Source organism: Fundulus heteroclitus, chromosome 9 (genome assembly GCF_011125445.2).
Source record: "Fundulus heteroclitus isolate FHET01 chromosome 9, MU-UCD_Fhet_4.1, whole genome shotgun sequence".
Classification (NCBI taxonomy): domain Eukaryota; kingdom Metazoa; phylum Chordata; class Actinopteri; order Cyprinodontiformes; family Fundulidae; genus Fundulus; species Fundulus heteroclitus.
The window spans coordinates 25477389-25504694 of NC_046369.1; the positions used below are offsets into that span (position 1 = coordinate 25477389).

General features: G+C 41.2%; 2 protein-coding genes across 2 annotated transcripts; one reads left to right on the plus strand and one right to left on the minus strand.

Moving 5' to 3' along the window:
• The first annotated feature begins 4093 nt into the window (after positions 1–4093).
• slc35a3a (solute carrier family 35 member A3a) lies at positions 4094–14140 on the plus strand. Its single transcript, XM_036141328.1, has 8 exons — positions 4094–4440; positions 4531–4741; positions 6348–6502; positions 6738–6860; positions 9232–9406; positions 11053–11171; positions 11292–11425; positions 11512–14140. The coding sequence occupies exons 2-8, from the start codon at positions 4552–4554 to the stop codon at positions 11600–11602; spliced, it is 987 nt and encodes a 328-aa protein (XP_035997221.1). The 5' UTR covers positions 4094–4440; positions 4531–4551; the 3' UTR covers positions 11603–14140.
• Positions 14141–15354: 1214 nt separating this feature from the next.
• fam78bb (family with sequence similarity 78 member Bb) lies at positions 15355–25949 on the minus strand. The gene is made up of 2 exons (XM_012864824.3): positions 24428–25949; positions 15355–21401 (listed from the first exon to the last, which is right to left on the minus strand). Exons 1-2 carry the CDS (start codon positions 24781–24783, stop codon positions 20879–20881), a joined length of 879 nt encoding a protein of 292 aa, XP_012720278.1. The 5' UTR covers positions 24784–25949; the 3' UTR covers positions 15355–20878.
• Positions 25950–27306: the final 1357 nt, after the last annotated feature.

Here is a 27306-nt window from a genome sequence, read left to right on the forward strand (position 1 = left end):
CCTATGCATGTATGCTCCTTTTTTTCAGTCATCCTGGGATATTTTAACATTTTATCGCACTTCAAAAGTTCTACAACCACGTCTAAAAGTATTCACACCCGCTGTACCTTTCCACATTTTGTAACCATAACAATTATACTGGGATTTTATCTGGCAGACCAAGACAAAGTAACACATAATTAAAGGTGGAATAGTATTAACAACACACCTAGTGTTTCAAATAGGAACAACACAGACACCAATGACAACAGCCTATCATGCCGTTTCCTCAATGGTCCGTTGCTGCTGTGAAACCACACTGAATATTTACCTCCACAGGAATATATGATGTTATATTCTGTTCTCTTTCTGGTCCGCTTGTCTTACTGCCTTACATGTTTGCAGGCTGCTGCTCTTTTATCAAAATAAAAAAAAGCAAATGCTGCAATCTGTTTTGGGAATCCTGGGAACTCTCATATGATTGGCTCAGGAACCAGGAAGTAAACACGGGCTACACTCTGATCTGGATCGTACCTCTGGGTTTGAAAGGAGAAAAATGTGACTCAGACATTGTTGATGGGGAGGACCGACCGTTTATAGGGAATGATACTTCTGTCCCAGGTGACAAATGAGAATTACATAGGTTAATTTTTTTTCTCTTTTTTTTTTTTTACATAAGTTAATTTTACAGTAAATATCTTACACCTCCTTTAACAAGTGGAAGGAAAGAAATTTTCTGTATCTTTCTTTTAAGTCAATATCTGAAAGTATGTCATGCATACAGGGCTGTGAAAATGTATTAACCTGGTAACAGATTTCTATTTTTTTGTAGCACTTTAATATTTTACATCAAACCAGTATCATTAATATCAGACAAGTATAACTAATGAAAACATTGTAACTGTAGTTTTCAAATGTTCATTTCATTTATTAAAGGAAAGAAATCTTAATTAATGATTTAACTTTGGGAACGCTCAGTTCAATATCAAAATATCAATAGTTGACAATTATTCTTGTACATTGATTCACATTGTCATGCAACTGCTGGACAGGCTCTCCACAAGGATGGGTTCTGAGTCCCCTCCTGTTTACGCTCTACACATCTTACTGCTATCCGACCGCCATCATAAAGTCTGCGGATGACACCCCCGTGGTCAGACTGATCTCAGGGGGAATCGGTCTGACTACAAAGATGAGGTCAATACACTGACAGCGTGGTGCTCGGTACACAACAAATGAGCCACTAGTGCTTTCTGAAAGAGCATTCTGATACTTGTAGTTGGTACTACCTTTCTGCACTTGTTCTTGTCTTTTTTAATTTGTTGACTCACTGATGGACATAAAACAAACGCATATTAGCACATTCATTATATATACATAATATAAAAACAAAATCAACTTAGCATCTCCACATCAGTAAAATGTTAAACGAAAAATGTGGGGTGACCTAAAAAATTGTTACACTTCACTACAGGTTAATGTTAGGCCTCTGGAGAGTTATGTGTTGAACCCAGTTATTCCAACATGCATCAAACAGATATATTTGTAGTTAACTACCATTGTTGCCTTCTCCATTCTAAAAATGTCCATTGTAACCTCATTGCAGCTGCTGAGGGTTGGCCTTTCCTACGTTAGCTATTTCCTTGTCAATGCCTTCTTACTTGCAATCAGTAACATGTTTAACAGGCGTTTGTCCTTCTTTCCCCAGTCCTGTGGGATGTATCCAAAGAACTGAGTCTTTATTCCAAAGGGAAAGGCCCGTTTAAAAATGTTCTGTAAGGCAACATTAATGTCTCTCCACATTTAATGGCAGGATGCATAATTGCGGGGAAACAACTGCTTTGTTGCCAAATTAATCCTTATTTGGTACTTGTATCCACAGGAACTTGTAACAAAAATATTAGGGCGGGTACAAACCAGTGGGTTTTCTTGGCATTTGGCTGCGCTTTAGTGCAGATTAGACAACCCCATACTTACCCCAGCCAAGCGATTTATCTCCTGAAAGCTCAAAATGTTAATCAATTAAGGGTTAGCAAGAATTATTCTAGACATTAACAAGTTTTAATGAAACATGTAACTGATACAAAGATACAACACAAGACCCAAATAATGGTCAAAACATAAGGTTTGATCATACTATAATTATTACATTTGATAAATTGGTAACTGAGACTTCAAACGTTCCAAGAAATGTTTAACAATTTACCTTGAAAGTAGGCTATATGTTTTCTCAGAAATATTTCTCTCTATACGGAATAATTTACTTGATCCTTTCTTTCCAAATAAGTGCACATTTTAGGAGATCTCAAACATAATTTAGGATCACGGCAAGATGTTTCTGCTGCTGAGAATTTTGTAAATTCTTTACTGTACTCTACAGTCTGTTCTTATTACTTTCTACTGAGGCCTTCCTCTTCTTCTCATAAACTTGGACGTGGTTTTCTTCTTGCGATCATGTTTAAAGTATATGGTGAGAGCAGCGGAGCTACATTGAACGGCTACCCGCTAAGCTAACCAGATACATAAACACTAGAAGTGCTCATGCGCAGCCAGTAAGCGGAAACTAACAAGGGACGTGCACAGACACTGGTGTTAGGTGAACGCGTCACAATGATTGGCATGTGGGACAACCAATAGATAAAACGATCCCCCTCGAACTGAAGGGACAGAGGGGGGCGTGGGCAGGATGAGACATGAAGGCTTCTGATTGGTTCTTTCCTTTCAGACCGAATTACAGGATTGGTCAGAGTTTTTACAGGCCTGCATCTCTCACAGAGATCACATTGTTAACCTCATTTTTCTGAATACATAATGTATTGACTGCTGTCAGGATGGAAGGACCATTTCACCAAGTATAACTAAAGAGTGTTTCTGAACAGGATTCTAACTATAGTTTTAATTTACATTTATTTTCAGCTTGATTTTTGCATTAAAAGAGGAGTGAGATAAATACATTTAATGTCCGCAGACCTTGGAGTGTATTATTTCCGGACAAAGACAGTAATCATTGATTTAATGTCCGTAATTTGTACAAGAACTTGTTAGGTTTCAGCCCAGAGATATAGGGAACTTCAGAAGATGTAGATGGAGGAAATCGGATCAGTTGGAGATTAACAAGAAACTGTACCTTAAGGAATGTGCTTAATCAGATTATTTTGGTTATTGTTAAAAAAGGTTTCAACCGTTGAGGTTTTAGAGGAAGACACAAGTGCTGACATGTTCAAAGAGCTGCTGTGTGTCGATTCCAAGGATTCACTGTTTTGCATTGCAAAATCTGAGGTTTGGTCGCTTCTTCTTTGGCTCTAAATTGGATGATACAGGTACGGCACTCACACCAGTAGCACGGAGTATATGTGTGGTCTATTCCTGTAAAACAGAGGGGGGATGCATCTTTAGGCAAGGCAGACTCAGATGCTGCCAAAAAAAAGCATCCTCTCTGTTTTTACCCCGAAAATCAATGACCCCCCCGGGCCTCGACCGTCCGGCCGTCAGTTTGTGACCTTAAGCTCAAACAAACTTGGGTAATGCAGCAGGACAATAATCCAAAGTACACCAGGAAGTCCACATCTAAACGGCCCAGAAAACAAAACTGAATAGTTTAATCGACATGCTGTGGCATGACCTTATTAAACAAACCCGTTACAATCTTAAATAAAAATGTACACGTGACTACAAAAAAAACCCTGAAAAAACATATAAAGGGAAATTTCACTGCCCTGTATCAGTCTGCTTAGCCACTTTTTCTTTGATACCCCTTAAGCATCCAGTTTCCTTTAGAAGTGACCCAAATATTAAACAGTCCATGTGCGTAATTTAATATTACGTTAAAGACACAGAGTGGTCTTAATGCTGTGACATGCCAATAGAGAGTTCCTGTTAATCAAAAATAAACTAATTGAGTCCTATCATCAACAAAACTAGTAAATCCTCACATATGGTATATTACTTGATCTGATATCTCTGCTTAAAATCCCTTTTAACAAATGGGATTTGTTTGCGTACCGCCATACTGGTGCTGCTGCTCAAATCTAAACCTCCTGATCTTAATTTTCAGTTTCACGTTGCTCACATTTAAGCCTGCGGTTTGTACTCAGGCCAGCAGGGGGCGCAAAGTGCCACTACCGACCCTGAAGGGATAACCCAAGGAAGAGATGCGAACAAGGAAGTGAGCCAGGACCTCCTGAACTATGGGATTCCTCCTTTAAAGTGCTTTCTGCGTCGCTGGTGCGCGTCTTCGTCGGAGTGCAATGGCGGTGAGGGTTCTTCCAGACACTACGGAGAGCCGGAAGGAGAAACGGTGTTAGGGACGGACGGTCGGGGAGCCGCTGCTGTTGTGACAGCTGGCTTTATCCTGCTCTCTCCTGCCTCACAGAGGAACTAATCTTCCCCGAGCTGAGGGACAAGCAGGAAACAGAGGGCTCCACTGGATGCTGCGGGGGAACCTGTGGCTTTAAGGAAAAGGTGAGCGTCCTCCTCTCTCACCTGCCTCCACATCCTCAGACCGGATGCTGTGACTGTCTTTGGTCTTCCCTCCCTCTCCTGTGCCTGCAGGTCCCTCACCGCTCTGCGGCCATGGCTTCAGCCCGGCTCAAGTACCTCTCCCTGGGCGTGCTGGTGTTCCAGACCACGTCGCTGGTGCTCACCATGCGGTACTCCCGCACCCTGCAGGCCGAGGGCCCGCGGTACCTGGCCTCCTCGGCCGTGGTGGCGGCAGAGCTCATGAAGATCCTGGTGTGTGTGCTGCTGGTCTTCAAGGAGCACAGTGAGTGTCCGGGCGGCCTGGGCGGAGGTGTGACACCCCCTCCCTCCCTCTGACAGCCAGTGTTACGTTTATAGCTACTTAGACCGGATTTAAACCTATATAAAGTGCTGCGTCCTGGTTCAGAGCAAATAAAACTGTCTTATCTAAAAATGGTCTAGACCTGGAATAAAAAAAAAACATAAGGTCTGCGGAAAAATCATAAATAAACGTGACAAGCCTAAAGCAAAACTCAGCTTTTTCGATGTTCCACATTGTTGTGGTAATAGCGATTTCTTTGAGACTTGCATATGTAAAATATGAGAAAACAGAGATAATCGCTTAGTGACATTAAGACATTTCAATTGTATCTGATGGAAACGACAAACATTTTTGTGAACTTTATATTGACAACAAGACGCTTTCTGGATATTACCAGAGACAGAAAGTTGTTTTCCTAAAATGAAAAATGTCAGTTTTTCAGCGTTAATCATAACATCCAACAAGAGCTGCTTACAGTCTGATACGAGGGCGACAGGTTTGTGGATTTGAAGTGAAATCACAGAGTTTCCATCACACCACAGAGATGACTCACAGGGCCGGATTATCCATAAGGGCCAGTGCCCAGGGGCACCAACCGGGGGGGCACCACATGACACGTGCTTTAAAAATATATTTTTCATAAATTGTTATATTATTTACTTGAAATTGTTGAAAGACCATGCATTATTCGTTTTGTGAACACTGATGTCAAAATAATAATAAATGATAAATAAATCAAGATTTTTTTTTTATTTCAACATTTTAAAATTAGATATTTGAATATTGCTCACTGCTCATATGGCTACATGTAGTTGTGTAAGTTAGTAAATAGTAAATTACATTACAGAAATCCCCTTGATTATGTCTGATGTTTTTTGACCGGAGAACAGCACGGGTAAGGGAGGGGGGGCTTTGAGGTATGGTGCCCAGGGGCACCACATTGTCTTAATATGGGTCTGAACGCGGCACTGATGGACTGTCTCCGAGGCAGATGAGGACTGCAGTTTAATTAGTATTTGTAAAAATAACATAAAGAAAAGGGGGAAAAGATGCAATTACTCCCCCTCCACAGGTGTGCATGGCAGGTGTTAAGATGCTATAATTGGAGAGCTCCTGGTTTTGACCCCCGCTCGTTCTCTGCTCTTCCTCTGGTTCTTGCTCTCGGTTAGAAATGACCTACCTTTAGACCTCTGAAACGTGGATTGTTACACCGATTGCATACCAAGTTGAAACTTGCTCTCCAAGAACAATTTGTATATTGTTTAAATAAATCTCAGAATGCTCAGCCGTCTCTGTGCCCAGCAGTCTCTTAGAAACAACTTAACTGAGGAATTTTGAATTTCTAATAGAAAGTTTATCCAAGTTTCAAGGAACTTCTCATTACTGAACTATAAATATGACATGACACAGAGGCCCACAGGGAGCAGCATGTTAAAACAACCTAAAAGCTGCAAACTGTACTTTTACCGCTGCTGCACACATACGAGGCCAAACAAACTCATGTCTGCGTTCATTTCTAGCCCTGCTGGATTTTTGGATAAAAAAGGGACATTTTAATGGCTCTCCTCGTCCTGCTGTCGTTGTCAAGGTTACAGCATGCGAGCGCTGAACAGCGTCCTGCGTCAGGAAATCCTCCATAAGCCCGTGGAGACGCTGAAGCTGGCCATCCCCTCGGGCATCTACACGCTGCAGAACAACCTGCTGTACGTCGCCCTGTCCAACCTGGACGCGGCTACATACCAGGTATGACCAAAGGGAAGTTGGGAATTATTGACGAGGCTGCGTGTTTTACGGCTGTATGTTTATCTGGTAAATTGAGCGCTTTGCTTTTTGGTTTTAGCTTTTTCCCTCACCACAGCAGACTGGATACCTAAACTCCTCCTCCAGAGGCAGGAACTAATCCCTACCCAGAGGATGTGTGCTTTTATCTCATGTAGATTTTCCTCTGTTTTTAAAAGAAGCTAACTTTTTGCTTCAGGTGACGTACCAGCTGAAGATCCTGACCACAGCTCTTTTCTCGGTGTCCATGCTGGGCCGCAGGTTGGGGGTCTACCAGTGGCTGTCCTTGTTGATCCTGATGGCAGGAGTGGCTCTCGTGCAGGTGACGTACCTTGTTTAGCTTTTCTTGGCTTGAATAAAGTGGACTCTGTTGTGCTATATTTACTATTTTGGAGAAAAACTGATGGAAGGAAACATGGAGAAATGTGAGAGATGGAAACATTAAAGTCTACCTGGGGGGAAAAAAGCCAGCTGAACTAATTGCAGAAAGTAGAAAAAAAAAACATCTTTCTTCATTTTTTGCTTGTTTTGCTTCCCCCGCCCAAGTTTGTTTTGCAATGCTTTTTGGCAGTAAATCTTTAAGCTCTTTATTTCCCTTTTAAAAAAAAGTGCCACATTTGTAAAGAGTGTGTGTGTGGGTTGAGCAGCAGTGCTGGTTTTGTGTGTGCATACAAAACTTTCCAAGTCCTCCTAGCCAATGGCAAACAGGATTTGGTGGAGGCAGTACGTTGATGTGGGCGTGTCTGTTTGTTAAATAATAAATGCTTCAAACTTCCATCATCCAGTCCAATAACAATCAAGAGTCCATGTCAGAATAAGCTGCTGCCATTGGCAGAGAGAATTTGACAAGTTTTTCATGGATGTAACCCAGAGACCCCAATTCTGCTGCTCAGCCCACAAATGCAATGTAACAAATGTTGCACAAGAGATTTAAAGGTCATAAAGACTATCCAGCCGTATAATATTTGTTACAAAAAAGGTGTTGCAACGACAAAGTATCAGTCAACCAATACCAGTGGTTTTTACAGGAGCTAGATCTTTGTTTTCCATGAATTTTCAATCCTTCCTGTAATATTGAGTTGTGCTTAATCTGTTGATATGCAAGTAAAAATAAATGTTTGTATCATTATTTTCTGACTTGCTCTTTTAATTAAAGGAAACCATCCATTTTACAGTTCAGAGTATATTGTGAGGCTGTTTTTGTTTTGGTGGCTCTTTTGTAACTATACTGTATTTTGAAGAAAATGACAATATTTACTCTTGTAACACTATTAAACTCATGAAACGCCATTATGGGTGTTTATTAGGATACAGGAAACTCTTGGTAGGAATAAATGTTTTTTAGATCAACTCTTCCTTCTCCTTGGAGGTAAAGGAAGTCAGTTCTTGCTATGCTTGATTGAAAATAAAACCTGTTTAGAAAATAAAAATGGCCAGGAACTTGGCTGATGTTTATCATCAGCTTGAGGTATTATTATTTTATGCTTGGCAGCAGCAGCTGTCTGGGTTTCAGTTTCTCGTGCTATTCTTGTCGTCATCTTTTACTACAACTGCCTGGATGTTACTTTTCATCTGGACAGTCTTAGCAAATCACATTTTTATCTAGAAGAAAAGTTGCTGCAACTATTGTCAAGAAAAAAAATAAATTTTGCTTAATCAGGAGAAAAAAAAAATACTTTGCTGCAAAGCGTTTCTTCTTCTGCACTACCGCTGCTCACCTTCTCCCTTTTTTTTGTGTGTTACCATCTTTTTCTAGCTTACGACAGCAGATAGAGCACAAGAGCAATTTTCTAACAACTCAGCAAATCTGTGAAGATGCCAGCGTTTGAATTTCAGACCCCTAGTGTTACAAATGTAAGGACCTGGCTGTCAGTATAAATGAGTGGAGGTGGAGCCTTTTTTTCTTTTTGCAGTTATGCACGTTCAGATGTTAGTGGATCCAAATAGTTGTGGTTTATTCTGGATTGTTGGATGACTCTTATCTTTTCCTTTTATATTGGCCGGGCGTTACTGAAGGGTAGCCGGTGGAATTTAAAACGTGGTTATTTGCATTGGTGGAGCACTGAATGTTACCTTTACACACATTTAGGCTGTTTCACTTACCTGCAGAAAACAAGGTCGTTCTTTACCATAAATCTTTTGGCTTAACTTTTTTTAGCCTGCAAGCTTAAAATGAGCTCCACAGCTGTTTGTCTGGGATAGACACGAGGTGTACTTGGGCTGTTTTTAAGTTATTGAGAGAAATTGGGCTGCAAATGGTTAATCTCCCCTATTAGCCCGGATGGAGCGGCCCCTGTGTACAGTGTTCAAAACGTCTGGTTCTGATATGAAAACGGAAATTAAATTTTTTTTGTTGTTGTTTTGTTTTGAAGTCTCTTATAAGGATTTTTTTTTTCTCAAATTTTTTTTCATGCATCTAGAACGTCCAGCTCTGTTGTGTAGTTTTTAATGTTTTCAAACGCAGTGGTACATTCACACTGGCCCAGTTTTGGCATAAAATTGCCCTCCTTCCTCATTTCTTCTTATTCTCTCTTCATCCATATAAGAGGATTTAACTTTTAGGATGTTTATGTTGATGTGAAGAAGAACTTGACCCACAACAAAGTTGTCAGCCTTTTGTGTGTACCTCCTAAAACAACACGCGTGGGGGGGGAAACTGCTAAAATCGAACGTTTTTCTGTCTGTGCTCACAGTGGCCCTCTGAGTCTACGGCGGCCCCAGAGAAGGAGGCCCGCTCCGCAGGCTCCCAGTTCGTCGGGGTCACGTCAGTTTTGGTGGCGTGCTGCTCCAGCGGCTTTGCGGGCGTCTACTTTGAGAAGATCCTCAAGGAGAGCAAACAGAGCGTGTGGATCCGCAACATCCAGCTAGGTAAGTGAGCAGTCGTTCTCAGAGTTATGGGCTTTAAGAGGAGAAATTAGAACGGATCAGTACCGGGGTTTAATGCTGCGTGGAGTCGCCGTTGCACATCTGTTGATGTAGGCACCACTTCCAAAGCCGGCATCCAAAGTTAGAACAGAGGCAGCTGGGTTTTCTTTCCCTCCTATACGCTTCCGTTAAGACAAATGTTCCTGTTGGGTTTATTTTTACCTTGGAACGTGTGAGGCACGCGCTCGGTCTCCTGTGACTCCTCTTAGCTCAAAGCTTTTTTCACCTGCATTAAACATTTGAGGCTAGAGTCTGTGCTGGGAGCTGACTTTGTGTTTTTCTGTCTTAAAGCCATAAAACCCAACCTGCATTTGGCTCCAGTTAAATAAAACATGTTAACCATACTTTTAATGCTCTCCAAAAGCTTATCTTGCTTACCATTGTGGAGAAAAGAGTAATTATATTTATTAAATATATAATGAATTAAAGCTCCAGTATGTAAGATTTTCACACTGGCACACCAGCTAGCAGTCATCATGTGACATGGCTTATTGGCAATGTTGTTGAGTCTGCTTGTAAATTCTGCACTGAGTACGTCCCATTCATGCACTCTAAGCAGCCTCTCAGAGTGTCGGTACGGGCCCTGGTCCAGCATGGGACAGTTTTAAATTTTCTGCTGTTGCATTTAAGTCTTGTTGGTATTTCGGGATGAGCAGGAGCATGGCGTGGTCTGACCTCCCCAGCGGAGCCCTCGGGAAGGACCTGTAGGCACCCTTAATCGGGACGTAGCAATGGTTCAGGATGTTAGCGCCTCTACTCAGGCAGGTGACTTGTTAGATGTAATTAGGAAGGTCTGCTAACAGATTGCCGTGGTTGAAATCACCAAGTGCCACGACGGTTGCGTCAGTATGGGAATTTTCCAGAGAGATGAAAGTTACCATTGTGGAGATGGCTACGTTAGCATTAGCAGATGGAGGAATGTAAACAGCAACCAGAACAACAGAGGCAAACTCTCTGGGAAGATAATACGGTCTGCACTTGACAGCAATATATTCTAGGTAAGGAGTGCAATAACTCTTGAGCTCTGTGTTGTTATTGCAACATCACTGATTCACCATCACACATATGCCACCACCCTTGGTTTTTGTGGATAGCTTGACTGACCTGTTATCGACTTGGATAACTTCATTCCTCTGTATAATGACCTGTTTGTCCTAATTTATTGAATAAAGAAGTGTGTTCCCCCCCCCCCCCCCCCCCCCCCCCCCCCCCCCACTGAACCGCACAGAGTAACTGCAATTAAATAGATAAAAAAGTTGAAGTAAAAATAACAATACTGGCAGTTTTTGGGGTTATGATATTCTTATCATAAGTATTTTTTCATGACAATGATTAAACGATACAGTAAATGTCAATCTCTAATTTGAAACATGCATTTTATATTTTGTGTTAAAGTCTACCTTTTCAGAAGTTTATTAAAGCTAAAGCTTTGATCTCCAGCTTTCATCAGACCATCACAATTATAGTTACTTTACAGTGTTTTATCAATAAACTTACCTTGCCTTAAACTTTGCATTTTCATTTACTGTCCCACATCTGACTATTTTTTTTTTTCGTAATTTGTTTTGTGTATGTGTTGTTACTTCCAGGGATGTTCGGCCTTGTGTTTGGCCTTTTTGGGATGCTGGCCTACGATGGGGAGAGGGTCAGGGAGTCGGGGATGTTTCAGGGATACAACACAATCACCTGGACTGTCGTAGCGCTGCAGGTAACTCTTCCTCCACCACTAAGAGATCTGAGCTGTCATTTTCATGTTGAAAAATCCTCTCTTGGCCCCTTCAGGCCGTGCCTCTGTCCATCTGCAACTGTCTGTTTGTTGTTTCTCCAGGCTCTGGGTGGTCTGGTCATAGCAGCGGTCATCAAGTATGCAGACAACATCCTAAAAGGCTTCGCCACCTCACTCTCCATCATCCTGTCCACTCTTATATCCTACTTCTTGTTGCAGGACTTTGACCCTTCAAGGTAGAACAATCTGTATATGATGTGATTTTTAAATTTTGTCTTTCTTGTCATTTTCAGTTTCTCATTTTGTTGCTTCGATTCCACAGCGTCTTCTTCCTTGGGGCAGTTTTGGTCATCGCCGCCACTTTCCTCTACGGCTACGAAGGCAAGCCGCCCACCAACCCCAGCAGGGCGTAGGCCCACCCACCGGTGGCATTAGGAGGTCCTGCTGAAGCCTCAGGATGGCGGGGAGGAGAAAGGACAGAGAGGGTACTGAGGGGGGTGGAAAAAGGGGGATAAGAAGGGGAAAGGTCTTCATCACGTATTGTGAGCAGAGAAAAGAAATGTAAGCACAACACTGTGGTTGGTCTCACACCGAAAGTGCCTCACTTCTGAAGAAGAAGCAATTTGGACAGGTGGGGGGGCAAAAAAAAGGAGAACACAAGATTTCCTTTCCTCCTTTTAGTGTTCCAGAAACAATCCCGGCTGCCACGTCTACAGGAGACGGACGGAGGGGTTGTGTTCATGAAGGACCAGTTTGACAACCAGTAACTGTAAACTGCCACCTCGGTCACACCCACGCAGTAAATGATTGCAGGAGGAAGAGCGCTCCTCTACAGCCACAGTATTTATTGCTCATTTTGTCCACGTTTGTGTTGAACCTCCGGAAGCAAACTTTAAGACCTGATGGGAGACGTTGTTTTTCCACATCAGGAATCTCTGACAGGCTAGATAACTTTGGCTGAAAATGGTCCCCGTGGAGTTCAGGTGTTGCAGACTTGAAAGATAATGCCCTGCATACTTTATGGCACCCCTTGTAAATATTAGAAAAGAAAATGGCCTAACGCGTGTTATTGCTGGAACATGAATTTACTTTGAACAATTTCTTGAAACCTAACCTTTTATTAAAGCAGATTTAGTCAATGCCTCGTTATTCTTTTTAAATTACAATTATTGAGATAAGGAAATGCAACTCAAGCAATTTTTCCTGTTTCCCTGACAATTGAGCGTGACTTTACACTGATGCCCACTCTTCAAAATGAGAAACACTGGAAAACATGTAAGTTGTTCATGTAAGGACTGATGTGTGTTGACCTTCATTAGATGCTTAAATGCTACAAGAAAATAGCGTCTCGCCAACCACAGTGATTATAACAATGACTGAAAAGGGAAAAGTCTGCTGGAGCTTGGATGAACAAGGCTGTACGAAGATCTTGGTTTATTTAACAGGATGCTTGGCAAAGAGGATGGAAAGGGAGGTAGAAGAAAAATCTAAAGCCTGCAAAAACAACATCTTTGAAGTCACTAGATTTCACAAGAACCAGGAAGAAGTCACGCCTACAAGCCGACACATGTATAGTTATGTGTCCAACACAAACCAGATGAGACGGGGGCTATTTCAGCTTTTCAACTGCGAACATTTCAGATGGGTTTGGAATAAAATAAAGGGTATACTTGTTGAAAAGCACCTCTTTCCCTCTGCATCTGTGATGCTGTGAGCCTGTTTTCCTTTCAAAGGCCCTGGGAGTGTTGTTAGTGGCTACCGTCATAAACTTTACCAATAAACCCGAAAAAGGTCAACATCAGATGTTTCAGCAGAATAAAGATGTAAACCATACAGTCAGAGGCAGCTCACCCGGCAGAAAAGCAACTTTCTTTATGTCCAACTTAGTCCACCGACCATGGATCCTACAGTAAAGCTATTTGGTGAGCTGAGATGAAAGCATAAGAGAGGAGCTGAGACTCGGGACGATCTAGAGATATTGTACGAAGATGACCTCTGTCTTTATGCTCCATCATTGGGAAATATTACAATAAGAGCTGCCCTTTCAATAGAATGGGGAGGCTGTTTAAAGTATGAACATCTGGAGCGTCAACGGCGAGTTTAACATTTTCCACTGAATAAGTGTACTTCAATCAAAGGATATGTTTTCTCTAAATTCTCCAGGTTACATTTATTTAAAGGCTTTTTACATGGCTTTACCAGGGGTGCCAGTCAGGGTGACGGGTGCTATTTACACATCTTAGGAGATAAGTCCTGAAACACTGATGGTTGCAGTGACCATAACTTGTTTAAGTTTAAAGTGAAAACTGGTGATTTAGTTACCTTTGGAACTTGAACTAGCACCTGATCAATCTGAACCAGTCTTTTGTTTAACTGCAGTAATTTGATTTAGGATTACATTGTTCCTTTTGGCCAATGATGATGGGGAGCTCTTAGTTTTTTTTTTTGACTGTTTATTCTGTTGACTCTGTGGCCAAAACAAATATAGAATCCTTTAAGGGAATTTATGATTTAATATTGTTTTCAGAGCTACTTTGGGATAAAGCGGGTATAATTATTGTTTATTTTAATTCTCAACATGCAAAGCTTTTATGAAAGGACAGGGTGTCTAATGAATGCATATGGGCTGTTATGTGGCTCCTGTTTGAACTTTTCTGCTGTGAAACACATTGACAGGTATGTTCAGACTGGAATGTATTAAAGCACATTATACTGGTGTCAGTCTGGGGTTTCCTCTATGTTTTAGTCAATATTTTTGTTTTGTGATTGATCATAAATGTGTTTGAAGTCAGAGAGAAATTGAAGAGCAAAACTAAAAGCGACGCACAAGCAATGTTTTACAGAAATGTCTTCAAAGTAGTGTTGAGTTTCTATGTGTAGAATTTGGTTTAAGCATTTTCCAGTTCCAGTATGTACTGAAGGAGATAAATATGATATAAAAAATGTCTAAACTTTGTTCCCTGTTTCATTCTCTAAAAGTTCACACTTTCTTAGGTTCTCGTTCCTTTTTTGCTTCCTTCTTTCCTTCCCCTTTCCTTCCTTACTATTTCCTTACTTGTACTTCTCTTCCCTTTCATACATTTTTTTAACCCTTCCTATTTTTCATTATATTATTTCATTCTTGCATTCCTTCTTCTCTATTTGTTTTCTTCCAACTTTATTCTTTCTTTCCTGTTTCATTTCTCCTTTCAATTCTTGGAACTCGTCATTCTTCTTTCCTTCTTTCACACCTTCGTTCTTCATTAATTTCCTCATTCCCTACTCCCTTGTTTTATTATTTAACTTTTCCTCAGTGATTTTCATATTTTTATTCCATTTCTCCTTTTATGCTTAATTTCATTTTCTACTATCCTTCCCTATCTTTCTGCCTTCCTTCTCTCCTTGATTCCTTGAAGGAGATGTTGAAGCAGAGATCTGTGATGGGGCAGACCCTTTTGAGAAATTAATATATTGAGCTTACTGGAGTGTAGGGTATCTTTTTGGTGAATCGGAAAGGCTTAGATTTCCATACGCGGGGAGCAATATTATATAAAATGTGAATCAAACAGAAGAGCTAAATGAAAGAGAGGAGAACAAATTAAATAAGAATCTTTCCTTTCCCTTTGCCCTTCAGAATTTTTTCCATACTTGTTTCTTTCCCTCCCTTCTTTCAGAGTGCATCTCTTTCCTCATTTTTCTTTCTTTCTTTGTCTGTTTTCTCATTTTTAATTGTTGTTCCACCTTCCATAAAAACAGACTGACCACTGCAGACATATCTTCAATTTAGGGATGAACTTCTATATTTAAACTTGAAGTGTAAAGAGGATTGTGGAGTTTGAACAAGTAGAGAATTTAAGACATCCAAATTATTTTAAGATCATTTGTAAAATTGCATCTGTTTTTATTTCATCACGCTACAAATATGCAATTTTTACTACTTTGGTTACTTTTGTGTCGCTTTTAGGGCTGTAAACCTTATAGAGTTAATGAATGAACCCTGTGTTTTAATAAGTTTAAAAACAGTGTATGCCCAGAGCCTGTTAGTCTGAGTTGACATCACTGCTCTGTTAAACACTATTAATCATTTATCCGTTAAAATAATCTCCTTATGAAGAAACAAACTCATCCACAGCCGTCGCTGAGAAAAAGAGACTTCTGAGAGCCTTGTACACAGAGACAGCAGATATGATCAGATATAAATATATTTTTATTTTTTTGTCGGTTCATCGAAACATTCCAGTTCTCACAATGTTTACACTAGAAAAGCCACAATCTGTGAATAATGAATTTTCCTGTCACAAGTGCTGCTCTCTTGGTTTGTCCTGATTGTCGGCGTGAGTCCAGACGGCTCCTGTGGCGTGGATAAAGATAGGCACATCCGTTTTCCAGGTACCTGTATCACAACACACCTGGCTGCCCTCCTCTCTCAAAATGAGGCTCGCTCGGCTGTCACCCCGATTATAAAAGCAGCGTGGGAACAGCATTAGTTTCTCCTGTGGACTGGCTCAGCTGTTCACTCTGACCCGTCGTGTTTTTGTGTTGCTGAGGCCGCAGAAAAATACCAGAACAGACACCGAGTACTACAGCTGTATTTAAATCACTGGGACATATTTTTGCATTTATCCATTTTGCTTTTTAGCAGAAAATTCAGACCACTTTTAAATGGATTGTCATGAAAGTTGTTAGAGACATACTGTCAGCCTTTAGATACAGTGCCTTTTAAAACATATTCCTAAAGCTACAACCTTTTCCTCATTTTGTCAAATTCCAGCCACAGCATCAGTGTATTTCTTTTTTTTTTTTCATGATAGAGCAGCACAAAGTAGAGCTCATTTTAGTACTAAAAAAGTATGGTGTACAGTTGAATTCAGCCCCCATTTACTCTGGCACCTCTAAATTAATACTTTTGGTCAACTTTTGTATGAATACAGCTGTTATGAAAAGGCCTCCAAGGCTTGTTTACAGAACAGGATCATGAAGACCAAGGAATACAGCACACAGGTCAGGAGTGCACAAGATAGGAAAAAAGGAGCTCTGGTTATTTGAGACCAAAATTAAAATTTAAATGCAAGAAGTTCTTGCAGGTTTTCGTGCACAACACCTTGAACATACCATCCCTATAAAAAAAAACAAAAAAACGTGGTGCATCATGATGTTGTGGGAATACCTTCCTTCACCTTGGACAGGGAAGCTGATAAGAGTTCATGGGAGGATGTATAGAGCTAAATATAGAAAAATACCAGAAAAAAACCTGTTAGGGGCTGCAAAAGGCTGGAGACTGGGGAGGAGATTCACCGTCCAGCAGGACAATGACCCTAAATATACAGTCAGAGCTGCAAAGGAAGGTTGGATCAAAGCTCATTCATGTGTTTGAATGGCCCCTTTAAAGCGGAGGCCGACATCAACCTGGGAATTTGTGAGAAGAAAAATTGCTGTTTACGGATGTTCTCCATCCAGTCAGATTTTGAGCTTTTTTTGCAAAGAAGAATAGGAAATAAAAAACACTAGATGTGTAAATTAGCAAAATGTGATTCGACAGAGTACAGACTTTGTGAAACCGCTTAGGCTTATGAACACGTGCCACACTTGACATTTTCGTTTGAAAAAACTCTAAAAAACCCTGTGCCCTTTTATCTTGCACTTCAAAACTATGCACTACTTTGTGTTGTTTTGTCACATAAAATCCTAGTAAAATCCATCAAAGTTTGTGGCTGTGACATGGACATTAAAAAAAAATCCACACATCTGAATATTTTACAAGGCATTAAGTTAACTTCCAAGCATGAGCAGATTTTCTGATTTTGTTTGTTTTTCAGGAATATTAGCCTGTTAAACCAAGAAGATGAGCATGGTAAATGTTGTACCTGCAATATTAATATGTTTGTTTTGTATTTTAGCACTTTAGCCTTTTGACAGCAGCCATCAGTGCAAAATCCCAGTTTTTCAAAGCACTTACAGTATGAATTAATTTCTGTCTTCTGCGCTTTATTGGGTGATGGGCAAACATGCGTGCGAAGATTATTTAAAACTTACATTAAAACTATCTTAAACACATTTTTAATCACAATAAGAGGACATGTAAAAAGGGGAAATTACTATTTTATTTAGGATTTTCTAGTTTTGAATGTAATATCAGCAGATTTAAAAAATGTTTTTAACCTAACAAAGATTTTTATCTACAGCTCAGGGACACGATGTATGTGTATAAAAACGGATACTGAAGAGGCAGACTCTTCAACAGGTTGAACAATTCACTATTTTATACAGGAGGTTTGTGGAAACGCTTCAAAGATTTGATTACCTTTTTTTTTCTCCACTAAATGGGGAGTTTGTCATTTTTCTTTTTCAATATCCACAAAAGATTTAAAAAAAAAAACTCTTGGGCTTTCTGTACAACAGAGGGGGGAATATAAAACAATAGTAAAACTCTCCCCCATCCAGCTGATAACTTTGATGACTGACTAAAGACGGAGTAGAGGTAAACTGTCCATGGATTTGATTATTAAAAACTGTAAAATTTACTCCAATATTAAAGCCAAAACTTGAAATCTGTGTCTTCCAGGCTGTAGAGAGGCCTGCCCATCCATGAACACAGAACGGACCCACTACATGGGTATAATGAGGTGAGGAGCGTGACACACATGACAAATCAGAGAAGGCACCGTTAATACCGACATATGTATGCACGTTCTGGTGCCACCCTGCTCCAGACAGCAGCAAATCTCTAGTAAAAGAATCCCGATGTCAAACTGACCCGCCTGCATGTCAGGGCTGTCGTCTGCTGACAACAAGGTGAAACAAAAATACAAGCACATCAGTCCACTAAGCAATAAACCCATTAATTCACACACGAACCAGACACCTTTTACTTTTAAAACCCAAGCTGCTGTTGCATACTTCGTGTTGTAAATAGGGATACATTTGGCTGTCTACCTACTTTGTTTTTTTTTTTACAGTTTCAGTCTTTGTAATTATGTCTGTATTATGTATAAGGAATTACATATAATGCATACTATAGTCACTGAATTATTCTTGGATTTGACTTTGAAGTCAAGGAAAAAACTTCTGTAGAAGCAGTTTATTATTGGTTGAAAACACAAATATTTGTGTTTAAATTCAGCGTATTCTAGATATACTGTCTATGGATATATAGATATATTGACCCCGTCCTTTATTTTTCACTTTTCAGAGGTTTCTTTTCTGAGGCAACAGATCCATTTGTTAAGCCTAAGCATCCCTAGGGACAGCTGGGACTTTGCAGAGAGAGTCTTTCTATTCTTGTCCGTAGCCTTGTCACTTCCTGCATTGATTACTGTAACTTTCCTCTCTTTGGCCAACCCTCAAAAATCCCTCCATAGCCTTTAAGTGGTTCAGAATTCAGCTGCTCGCATTATTACCAAAACCCCTTCATTTCACCACATCGCCCACAGTCCTACAGCAGCTCCACTGGCTCCTGGTTAGATTCAGAATACAGTTCAAAATCCTTCTGTGCACATTCAAGGCCATCCACAACCTCGCTCAGCCCTACCTTTCTGATCTCCTTCACATCTCTGCTCCTTCACGCACCCTGATTCCTCCTTCTCTGTTCACTTCTCTGTTCCTTCTTCCCGCCTCAGCACCATGATGAACAGAGCTTTCTGCTGCTCTGCTCCCAGACTCTGTAATTCTCTCTCTCTCCAGACATCCACAATGCTGACACCCTCTACCAGTTCAAGTCTAAACTCAAAACCCATCTGCTCAAAAGTGCTTTCTCTCATATTCCTCCCTACCAAGACGCCTTGAAGCACTTTGAACCTTCCTGTTACTGAAAAGTGCTTTATAAATAAGCTTGCTTTGCCTAGAGATCCACAAACAGGATTGAAGACAAGAGGCATCGCTGATGGAGACTGCAAAGCACCGGGAACAAGCTCAACTTTGTATAAAGAACAGAGACATCTGCTGTTTTTGAAACACACAGACCACACGGCGCACAAAATCTACCCATGTTCCATATGTTGCTGTATCCCACCGCTAACAATGCCCCGAGAGATCATAAACCTTGTCAAGACCCACAAAACGCATAAAGACCACATAACCGAACTCCCGTGACCTTCTCTGCAAAATCTTGAATGGTGAAGATCTGGTCCACTGCCAGGATGAAAGCTATGCTGCTCCTAGGTTCAACTATCGGTTAGACCCAGGGATTTCCCTAGAAAAGTGTGATCCCTCTATACTTGGATTGCACTCTCTGGATTGCTTTCTTAGAAATTGGGACCACCACCATCCAGTACGTCACAAGTTTAGGAACAAGCAGATAAACCTAATTTTGTGACTCCGTACAACGATGAAGAGCAACAGACAGGAGGAGGAAGAAAAGGGCGGAGTTCACGGTGGCTTTCTGTATAGACCAGGCCAGCATGGACCCCTTACCCCACTCCCAGCTCCAAACCCTATTGCACTCCAACCGTGTCTCAACACAGCCCAGCCAACCAAGCCCCAGACAGCACGACTACCGGCCTACCCACCAGGTAAGGTGAGGGTGGGGAGGCACCCCTACCCGGAGCGGTGATGGCCACGCCACCAGGAGCCAAAAGCTGGCCAATGCCATAAGCCCCTTATATAACATGGAACGGCTATGAATCTATGGAGGTGAAAATAGAGGCAGAGGATTTGAGGATGTGTCACCTATATGTTTTACAATAAGATGTTATATTACTGGAACTGGTTAAGAGAGAGTCTTTTATCAACATTTTTATTACTTCTCAATTTCCTTTCTAGCAGTCAGACCACTCTGAGGTTTGCTTGTCTCTATGCATCCTCCTTCGTCGCTAAGTCTAATAGGAGGGGCTTAAAAAGCCAATTTATTTAAAAAAGAATCTGGTTTTATTGTCGCAGGCTGGACTCTGCAGGCACCTCGGCTTTGCAAAGGCTAAACAGGAATAACTGGGAAGCTTGGATGAAGTCACCGTTAGAAAAGGAAAAAGGTCTCACTGTGGGCTTCTATGAGCACGTGTAAATGTTGCGTCTGCACTTCCTGCGACCTGCATGCTGAAAGCTGAATCAAAAACTACTCTGAATGAGGCTTCTGGCGTGTATGAGGCAGTCTGGTGTGACAGCAGCAAGCCTGAACCCAGCTCTGGGGGCTTCATTATAAAAAAAATAAAATAAAAAATAAAAAAATCAGCACAGAACAAAACACCTGAATACCTACATCCACATCATCCATCAGAAGTTACATTATCAATGAATTTCTACGATAGAGTTGTCTTTCTTGGACCTTAACCTCCAACACTTTTCCTTTGTTTATCTACACAGATCGGAGGCTCTTTAAGGCTGTAAACCCTTCTTTTTTTTTTTTTTTTTTACAACAGCCCATATCAAGGCTTGATCATGTCCTCCTGAGCATGAGGAGCTACATTAAAGATTAAAGTTACATCCCAGCACTGATGGTGTTTTTCTCAGAGTAAACAGCACTCCTCTCGCATGTGCCGGGTAAGAGCCAAGCTCGCCACGCTCCGTAGTTCAGCAGCACCGGAGGCAGAGGCTGAAACCTTCTGGATGGTCAAAGGCAGCAGTGAGGAATTAAGGCAGCTGTCCGCTCATGTTTTTAACACTGATTCAACGAGCAAATACTTAACTCTGCTTCAACTCTTCCATCATCTCGTTCAGTCATCTGTGGCTCACTGTCATGTTGTAGCAAAACAAAATCAATTAGAAAGAGCCTCATTGCTCTACTTAGGTGGTATGACAACAAGCGGAGGACCTCTCCTTGGCCTCCACATCAGAACCTGGGCGTCGTTGGCGTTTGGCTTCCCCATGGCGTTAGGAGGTACGGGCTCCATGCGGCTCAGCACCCGTGGCTGCTCCTGGTACATCCGACCCACCAGCCTGGCTCTGGAGCCCAGAGGCTGGGACGGATCCACCACGATGTCCACCCTCATCCTCCACTTGATGGTGTGCAACAGGATCTTTTCCTTCGACGTGGTGTTCAGCGCCACCAGCCAGGTGGTGAAGCTCTGGTCCCTCTTGATGTTGGTCAGTAAGGGCGTGTTTGACTCGCTGACCGGCACCGCCCAGGTGACGCTGGGGTAAAAGTTATCGTTCATGCTGACGGTGAAGCGGGAAGGCTTGGAGGTGGGGCCGACTATGGTGACGGTCTCTGTCGTGTTTCCGTACCAGGGGTAGCTGATACCGTCCGAGTCGCTGATCGCCCTCACCAGACCTTCTCGCAGCTGAGGCAGCTCCCAGCTCGACCTGCAGGGAGGCAGAAAACAGAGGTCCGTCTGGATAACCAAGCTTTGGTTTCACAAACCTGAGCGATGTGAAGCATCAGTCAAATACTTTGGCAAAACACAAACAACAAGCAGCAGTCAATGGGCAAGAAACAGGGTAAACTGGACGGCTCACCAGTACACAAAAAATGTCATCCTTAAAGCATTGAATCAGCATCAACTGAGTGTAACTAAGTGTAATCTGAGTTCAAACTTGCTGTGAACAGTTGGAAAAGAGGGAGCCTAAAGTGGAAAGTGTCATTCCCTCAATGCTAAAAAGTGAAGACTCGGCACATTAACATGCACATACTGGGGAGGGTTTGCCTTGGTCCACATCTTTCATGAGACTGATATTTGAAATAAATGGTTTACCAATCAAAAGACTGATCATTCTGTTATGGAAATGCCATGAAAACACTGAAAAGTAACTGAAACTTATATTTTTCTACCTTGATATTTAGAAACGCTGTGTATCTCTACATTATGTTTTAAATGTCAAATATATCAGAGGCTTTTTTTTTTTTTTTACGAACTAGTGGAGGGGATTTGTTGCTAATAATTTAGCCTAAATTAGACTGAATTAGAACTTATTCACCTGACGAACAGAAGGCTGGATGTAGGCTGGTAGTCGTGCTGTCATTGTTTTTTGTTTGTCACCTTTTATTCTGTGTAAGGTTTTGCTAAGTGAGCTTTGAATGGATGTTCTCTATGGCCGTTTTTCTGCTCGGACATCCAAGTGTTTTTCTGCAAGAAATGTAAAATCTTTTTGAGGTAGTTTATCAACCTGAGGATAATTTTCTCAGACAAGAAGCTACAACAACTCAGCATGTTTGTTACTGTCAATGATTTATGATCGGAGGACTAAGCTATTAAGATGAAGAATCTTGTCCACCCTTGTTTCATTATTGTGCAAAATGTGAGGTGTTTTTTACTCAAAAGGAAGACGTTTTGAAATTCTTCAAAACTGCATATTTGGCAACCCGGTCAAAACTCTTTTTTTTTTGTTGGTAAATAAAACGAGTGCTTGAGGTTAAAAGCTTTGCTTTGAGATTTATACAACTTCACTATTTATCACCACTTTTTAAAAGTTTAAATATTAGAAAAAATATTAAATAAACTTGAAGTAATAAGTTTGAACAAGCTCTATAACTGAGATTCAATTTTTTTGTTTTCCATTTCTGATCATAAGATAAATCTAGCTTAAAACTGAATTAAATGCTCCTTCTATAACTCAATTATTTTTTATAACTCAAGTCTTCTTAAAGGTGTAACTATTTTGTTTTGATCGCTTTAATCGGAAAGGGATTTATTTCTTAATATTTTCTGTTTTGTTGGAAATCCATATAACTTGTGCTAAACGGAGGCATTCATGACCTGATTCAGCCTTTCCAGATGGTGTCAAATGTATTTATCTGGGCTTTTGGGCTTTCTGCTTATTTGCCCTGATCTATTTAGTGAACATTGTCATCACTGTTGTTGGGTGCTTCTTTGTTTATTTTTACTTTATCTCTATAAATAAATTAACGAGTTACACAAAGGTATTGTACTAAATGTACCTGACAAATCAATCCATCTTTTCTAACTTTTGCTAATCTCACAATGAAAATTTTAGAAAAATAAAAACTTGAGTTTATTTAGGAAGAAATCCTTTATTGGGTAATATGTGTTCTGTTTCATCTCATGCCACTGAAATCCTTTGTGACATCAGTCTTATGAACCATTTCTGTATTCATTTTACCATTGGTTTTTAGGTGATTACCCTGTTAAAAGGCTCATGTTCAGTTTTCTCTCAGATTTAGAAATTAGATGTCCTGGTATTCCAAAGCTTTGATGATGCCATGATGGTTCTAACAATGTTCACCGGGCTTTTGGAAGAGAAACTGGCCCACAGCATCACAGATTCCCACCTTACTTAACAGTGAGTTCATCCTTTGTTCCATGCCAGACACACTTTGACTGTTTTTTTTGTTTGTTTTTACAGCACAGCAATTTTTAATCTGTCCCGAACCTACGGTTCAAGTTATAGTCCCATTAAAGTTGATAAACTCCACGTTTTTTCACAATGCTACTCCTTTTTGTGGCCTAAATTCCCAAGCGGTGCTGGAGATGTAGATAGTGTGTAATGGTTCTATTTTGACCTCCTTTACCTTTTTGTTCCCCCTGCTGTGGCAAGATAAATATGCTGTGGTTCCTCTCAGTGTCTCAAAGCACTGGGCCTGTTTGTCACATCATATTTAGACAGCAAGAAAATAGAAAGTATTAGATTACTAAATTACAAGTTGTTAAACTCTTGAGAATTGGAAAAATAAATAAAAGTTTACATTAAATAAAGGCTTCAGCTCCACTTATTGCAAAGAGATTTCTTTTAGGCATTACTAATTGCGGCCCCAGTGATTTCATTCAGTTCAGTTCAATTCAATTTAATTTATAAAGCGCCAATTTACTACTAATTACAATTTTTTCTTAACATATAGGACCCCCCACTGTAAAACCTTGACAATGCATGATCGTCTCTTTGTTCTGCTCATATGGTGCTCTCACTTCCTCCTATTTGTTGAGCTTTTTTAATTATTTATTTGCCTCTGAAGCCCCTTCATCTCCTCGGTTTGTACAGTCCACCCACCTTAGACCTGGACCCAGCAGGATTTAACACCCCCTCACATATGCCTTCCCTGATAAGGCGTGTTTGTGCGTGTCGTGGGGGACGGCGTGTCCCCGTGGGCACAGTTTGAGTGCCAGGGAGCGAGCAGCAAATGTTGTTTCATCTAATAGCAGCTTTTCTATTTACGTGCCAGAGTCACAGGAACAAAATCTGTCGGTGGGCGTTTGAATGAAGAAGGCTGACAAGCACAGCGAACCTGCTGTGTGCGCAAATGCTCCAACTCTCAGAGCCTCACCGGCATCAGCGTGCCGGCGCAGCTTTGCCCATGAACCGCGCTTTGTTTGCGTGACCAATCGCTCTTTTTGGGTGTGATGGGCACTCTGGTGTCAGAGGTGTCTTAAACTCACATGCCGATGTCCCCGTAGGTGTTGTAAAACTCCATCTGGGTGCACGCCTGGATCCAGCCCACTACCCAGGTCTCGTTGCGCGGAATGGGGGGCATGACAATCCGCGCAGCGGCTTTAAAGTACGGCGTCTTGTACCGTAGCACAATAGGGGAGTTTTCCTCAATGACCGTCGGGCAGTGGTCTATGGTGGCCGACAGGTCGTGCACCACGATGTTCTCCCGTTTGATCCGCGACTTGTTGCAGGCTATGCTCTGAATGCAGCCCATGACTGTGCAGGAGAAGGAGAACCTCACAGGCCCGGGGAACCTCGCAGCTGGCTGGGACTCGACCAATATCAACACTATGAGGCCGTACATCAGACGAGGCTGGAAGGCAGAGGTGGGTGTCACCACGCTGAAGGTATAAAGATCAGAATCAGAATGAGGGTCGGGGGGGGACTGGCCCCTGGAGGCGCCAAGCCACAAGAGTGCCCTGCTCACAAGCAGGCGTGCTTGAACACTTTTGGATGGAAACTTTCAGTTTCTTTGTACCCTTTCCTTGAGGATCCGACCCCTCGGTGCTCCTTCTGCAACCCCTGCCCGCAACATTTGATCCTGGTCCTCCTGCCCGGTGCTGTCATGTCATGACAAGCTGTGGGGGGCCGGCGGGCACAGGGGCGCCGGCTGGGAGAGCCGGTGTTCGGGCGGCGGCAGCTGTGCTTGCAAACGCGGCTTTGTGCATGAGAAGAAGGAGCAGCAGCTGGAGAGAACCCGAGAGATGGTGTCAGCGGAGTCCGTCATGCCTTTGGACTCGAAGCGAAGCGGACCAGGCGAAATAAACGATGTCTATGAAGCATCTGAGCGTCCGCGATGCGACGTCTCCTCTGAAGATGAGAACAACCCGCCTGCTTGTTGCCGATCACGCTGAAACATGTATACCTTCTATAGATGGATGAAACGGAGTCATGCGGAGTAAAAAAAAAAAAAAAGGAAAAAAAAAAAGGAGAAGCCCGGTGTCACAGTAACCGTGTGGAGCAGCTTCCGCGGCGCATCCGACCAAACGGAGGATTGTCGCTGTTCACCCTGCGTGGTGCTGAACCTGCCGACCGGACCAATCAACAGCGGAGACCAACCAGTCTACTCTGTAGTAGATCTGCGAACTGGCTCCTCCATGTTGGAATAATGCTTTCTATTCTGCAATGATGATAAGAGTAAAAAAAAAAAAAAAAAAAAAAGGGAAAAAAGCCCCCAGTGGATTGGTCGGAGGCTCCATCAATCTAGGCGTTGCCCTGTAGGCTCCAACCCTCATCAGTCTTTAACTTTTCTCAAAAAGACACGTCTGATTAATTCATGCACATTAATTGATGCAGAGTGTTGCTCTAAAACTGATGTTTATACAGCCTGATCTGAAAGTGATAGATCACTGCCAGTCAAATGCAAGGGACCAACGGAGTTTCAAAATAAGGCTCTCTAGAAATTAATTGCAAAATAGATTTTTTTTAAATACATTTAGTATGCATCAGTAACTGCTCTGTATATGACACTCGATTTAGCGAGTTAACAACCAGTTTTGTGGAATTAGAGGATTGCTTCTCGGTCCGGCAGCTGCTATGGATCACCCACAGTAGGATTTTTTTAAGACACTTTTATTATAGTAGATTGTATAGACTATATTAGGATTTAATGAGTTCATTTGGAGAAGTTCGGGCTTCATTTTGGTTTACAGTAAATACTTAATTCTTAGAGCAAAATTCTGGCGCTGCTATTTTTCAAACAGCTTAATATGGCTTTTCCTCATTTTCTGTAGATGGCTACATTTGACAAGTCTTTGACTTCAAACATAATGTACATTGTTTCCAATGCATTTGCATTTGTGAAAATAAAAGGTGTTATAACAGTGCTTATGTTTAACTCACTTTAAAAAAAATGCTATTACTTTGACCACAACTTTAAATCTAGCGTCACAGTTGCCAAAGAGACTGGTGTTCCAGTAGTTTCATGCAGCTTGTAGCGTCTGTTATTCTATGTTTGGTCCTGAACAGTGTGGGGAAAATTGTGGGTCTTTCAGACCTTAGCTAAGTTGTGCCACATTCAGAGATGTTGTACTTAAAGATAAATGTTCTAAGTGAAGATCTTTGGATCTGCAGTTTTCAAAAATGGCTCAATAGACTTCCATGTGCAAATCTACAGTTCTACTTCTCAGACCATCACTGGGTTTGTAAAGTTCTGCCACTATTCTGAATGGATTTTGAGTATGAAACAATGTTCTGGAAATAATCAGAGAGGCCCGGAGAACAATACCTTTGAAGGTTACAAGGCAGCTTGTGTAAGAGGTTGTGTTGGGCTCATATCAAATACTAAACTTTCAGCTTTTTATATTTTTTCATTATCTTTTGTATGATCCTCTTTAGAACCAAATGGTTTTCAAAGATCTTTTCTGTAAACCATTCCATTCTTTATAGTCTCTAAGGTGGATTTTGATAACTTTGACAAAAAACAAACCAACATTTATTAATTTATTAAGGCGAATAAAACAACTGTGTGAGTTTTTTGTCTTCATTGTGTTTTGATAATAAATCTCTATTAAATGTCCGCAACTGATAATGGTACCTTTTCATTCTTGCTTTTTGTCATGAGATCACAACTTATGTGATTTTCCTCCTAATTTCCCAATAAGGTTCTCTATATAGAAAAGGAAATCGTTCTCTTTTTGTGGAAAAACAAACAAACAAAAAAACCCCAGAAAATCTCATGTTTCTCTTTAATTTAAAACCTTAAAAGAAAAGGAAAAATTATGACAGTTTAACTGTAAAACAAACAAATAATATAGAGTAGGTTCTTATAAAACTTGATAAATCGTCTTTCTTCAAAGGGAGATGTATATTTTTGCGACTCTAGACA

Excerpts from the sequence above, each read along its gene's own strand:
- slc35a3a (XM_036141328.1), top strand. The coding sequence starts at position 4,552 with ATGGCTTCAGCCCGGCTCAAGTACCTCTCCCTGGGCGTGCTGGTGTTC. Across the intron at positions 4,742-6,347 it reads GCTGGTCTTCAAGGAGCACA|GTTACAGCATGCGAGCGCTG; the intron begins GTGAGTGTCCGG and ends GTCGTTGTCAAG. Across the intron at positions 11,426-11,511 it reads CAGGACTTTGACCCTTCAAG|CGTCTTCTTCCTTGGGGCAG; the intron begins GTAGAACAATCT and ends TCGATTCCACAG.
- fam78bb (XM_012864824.3), bottom strand. The coding sequence starts at position 24,783 with ATGTACGGCCTCATAGTGTTGATATTGGTCGAGTCCCAGCCAGCTGCG. Across the intron at positions 21,402-24,427 it reads ACCTACGGGGACATCGGCAT|GTCGAGCTGGGAGCTGCCTC; the intron begins GTGAGTTTAAGA and ends GCCTCCCTGCAG.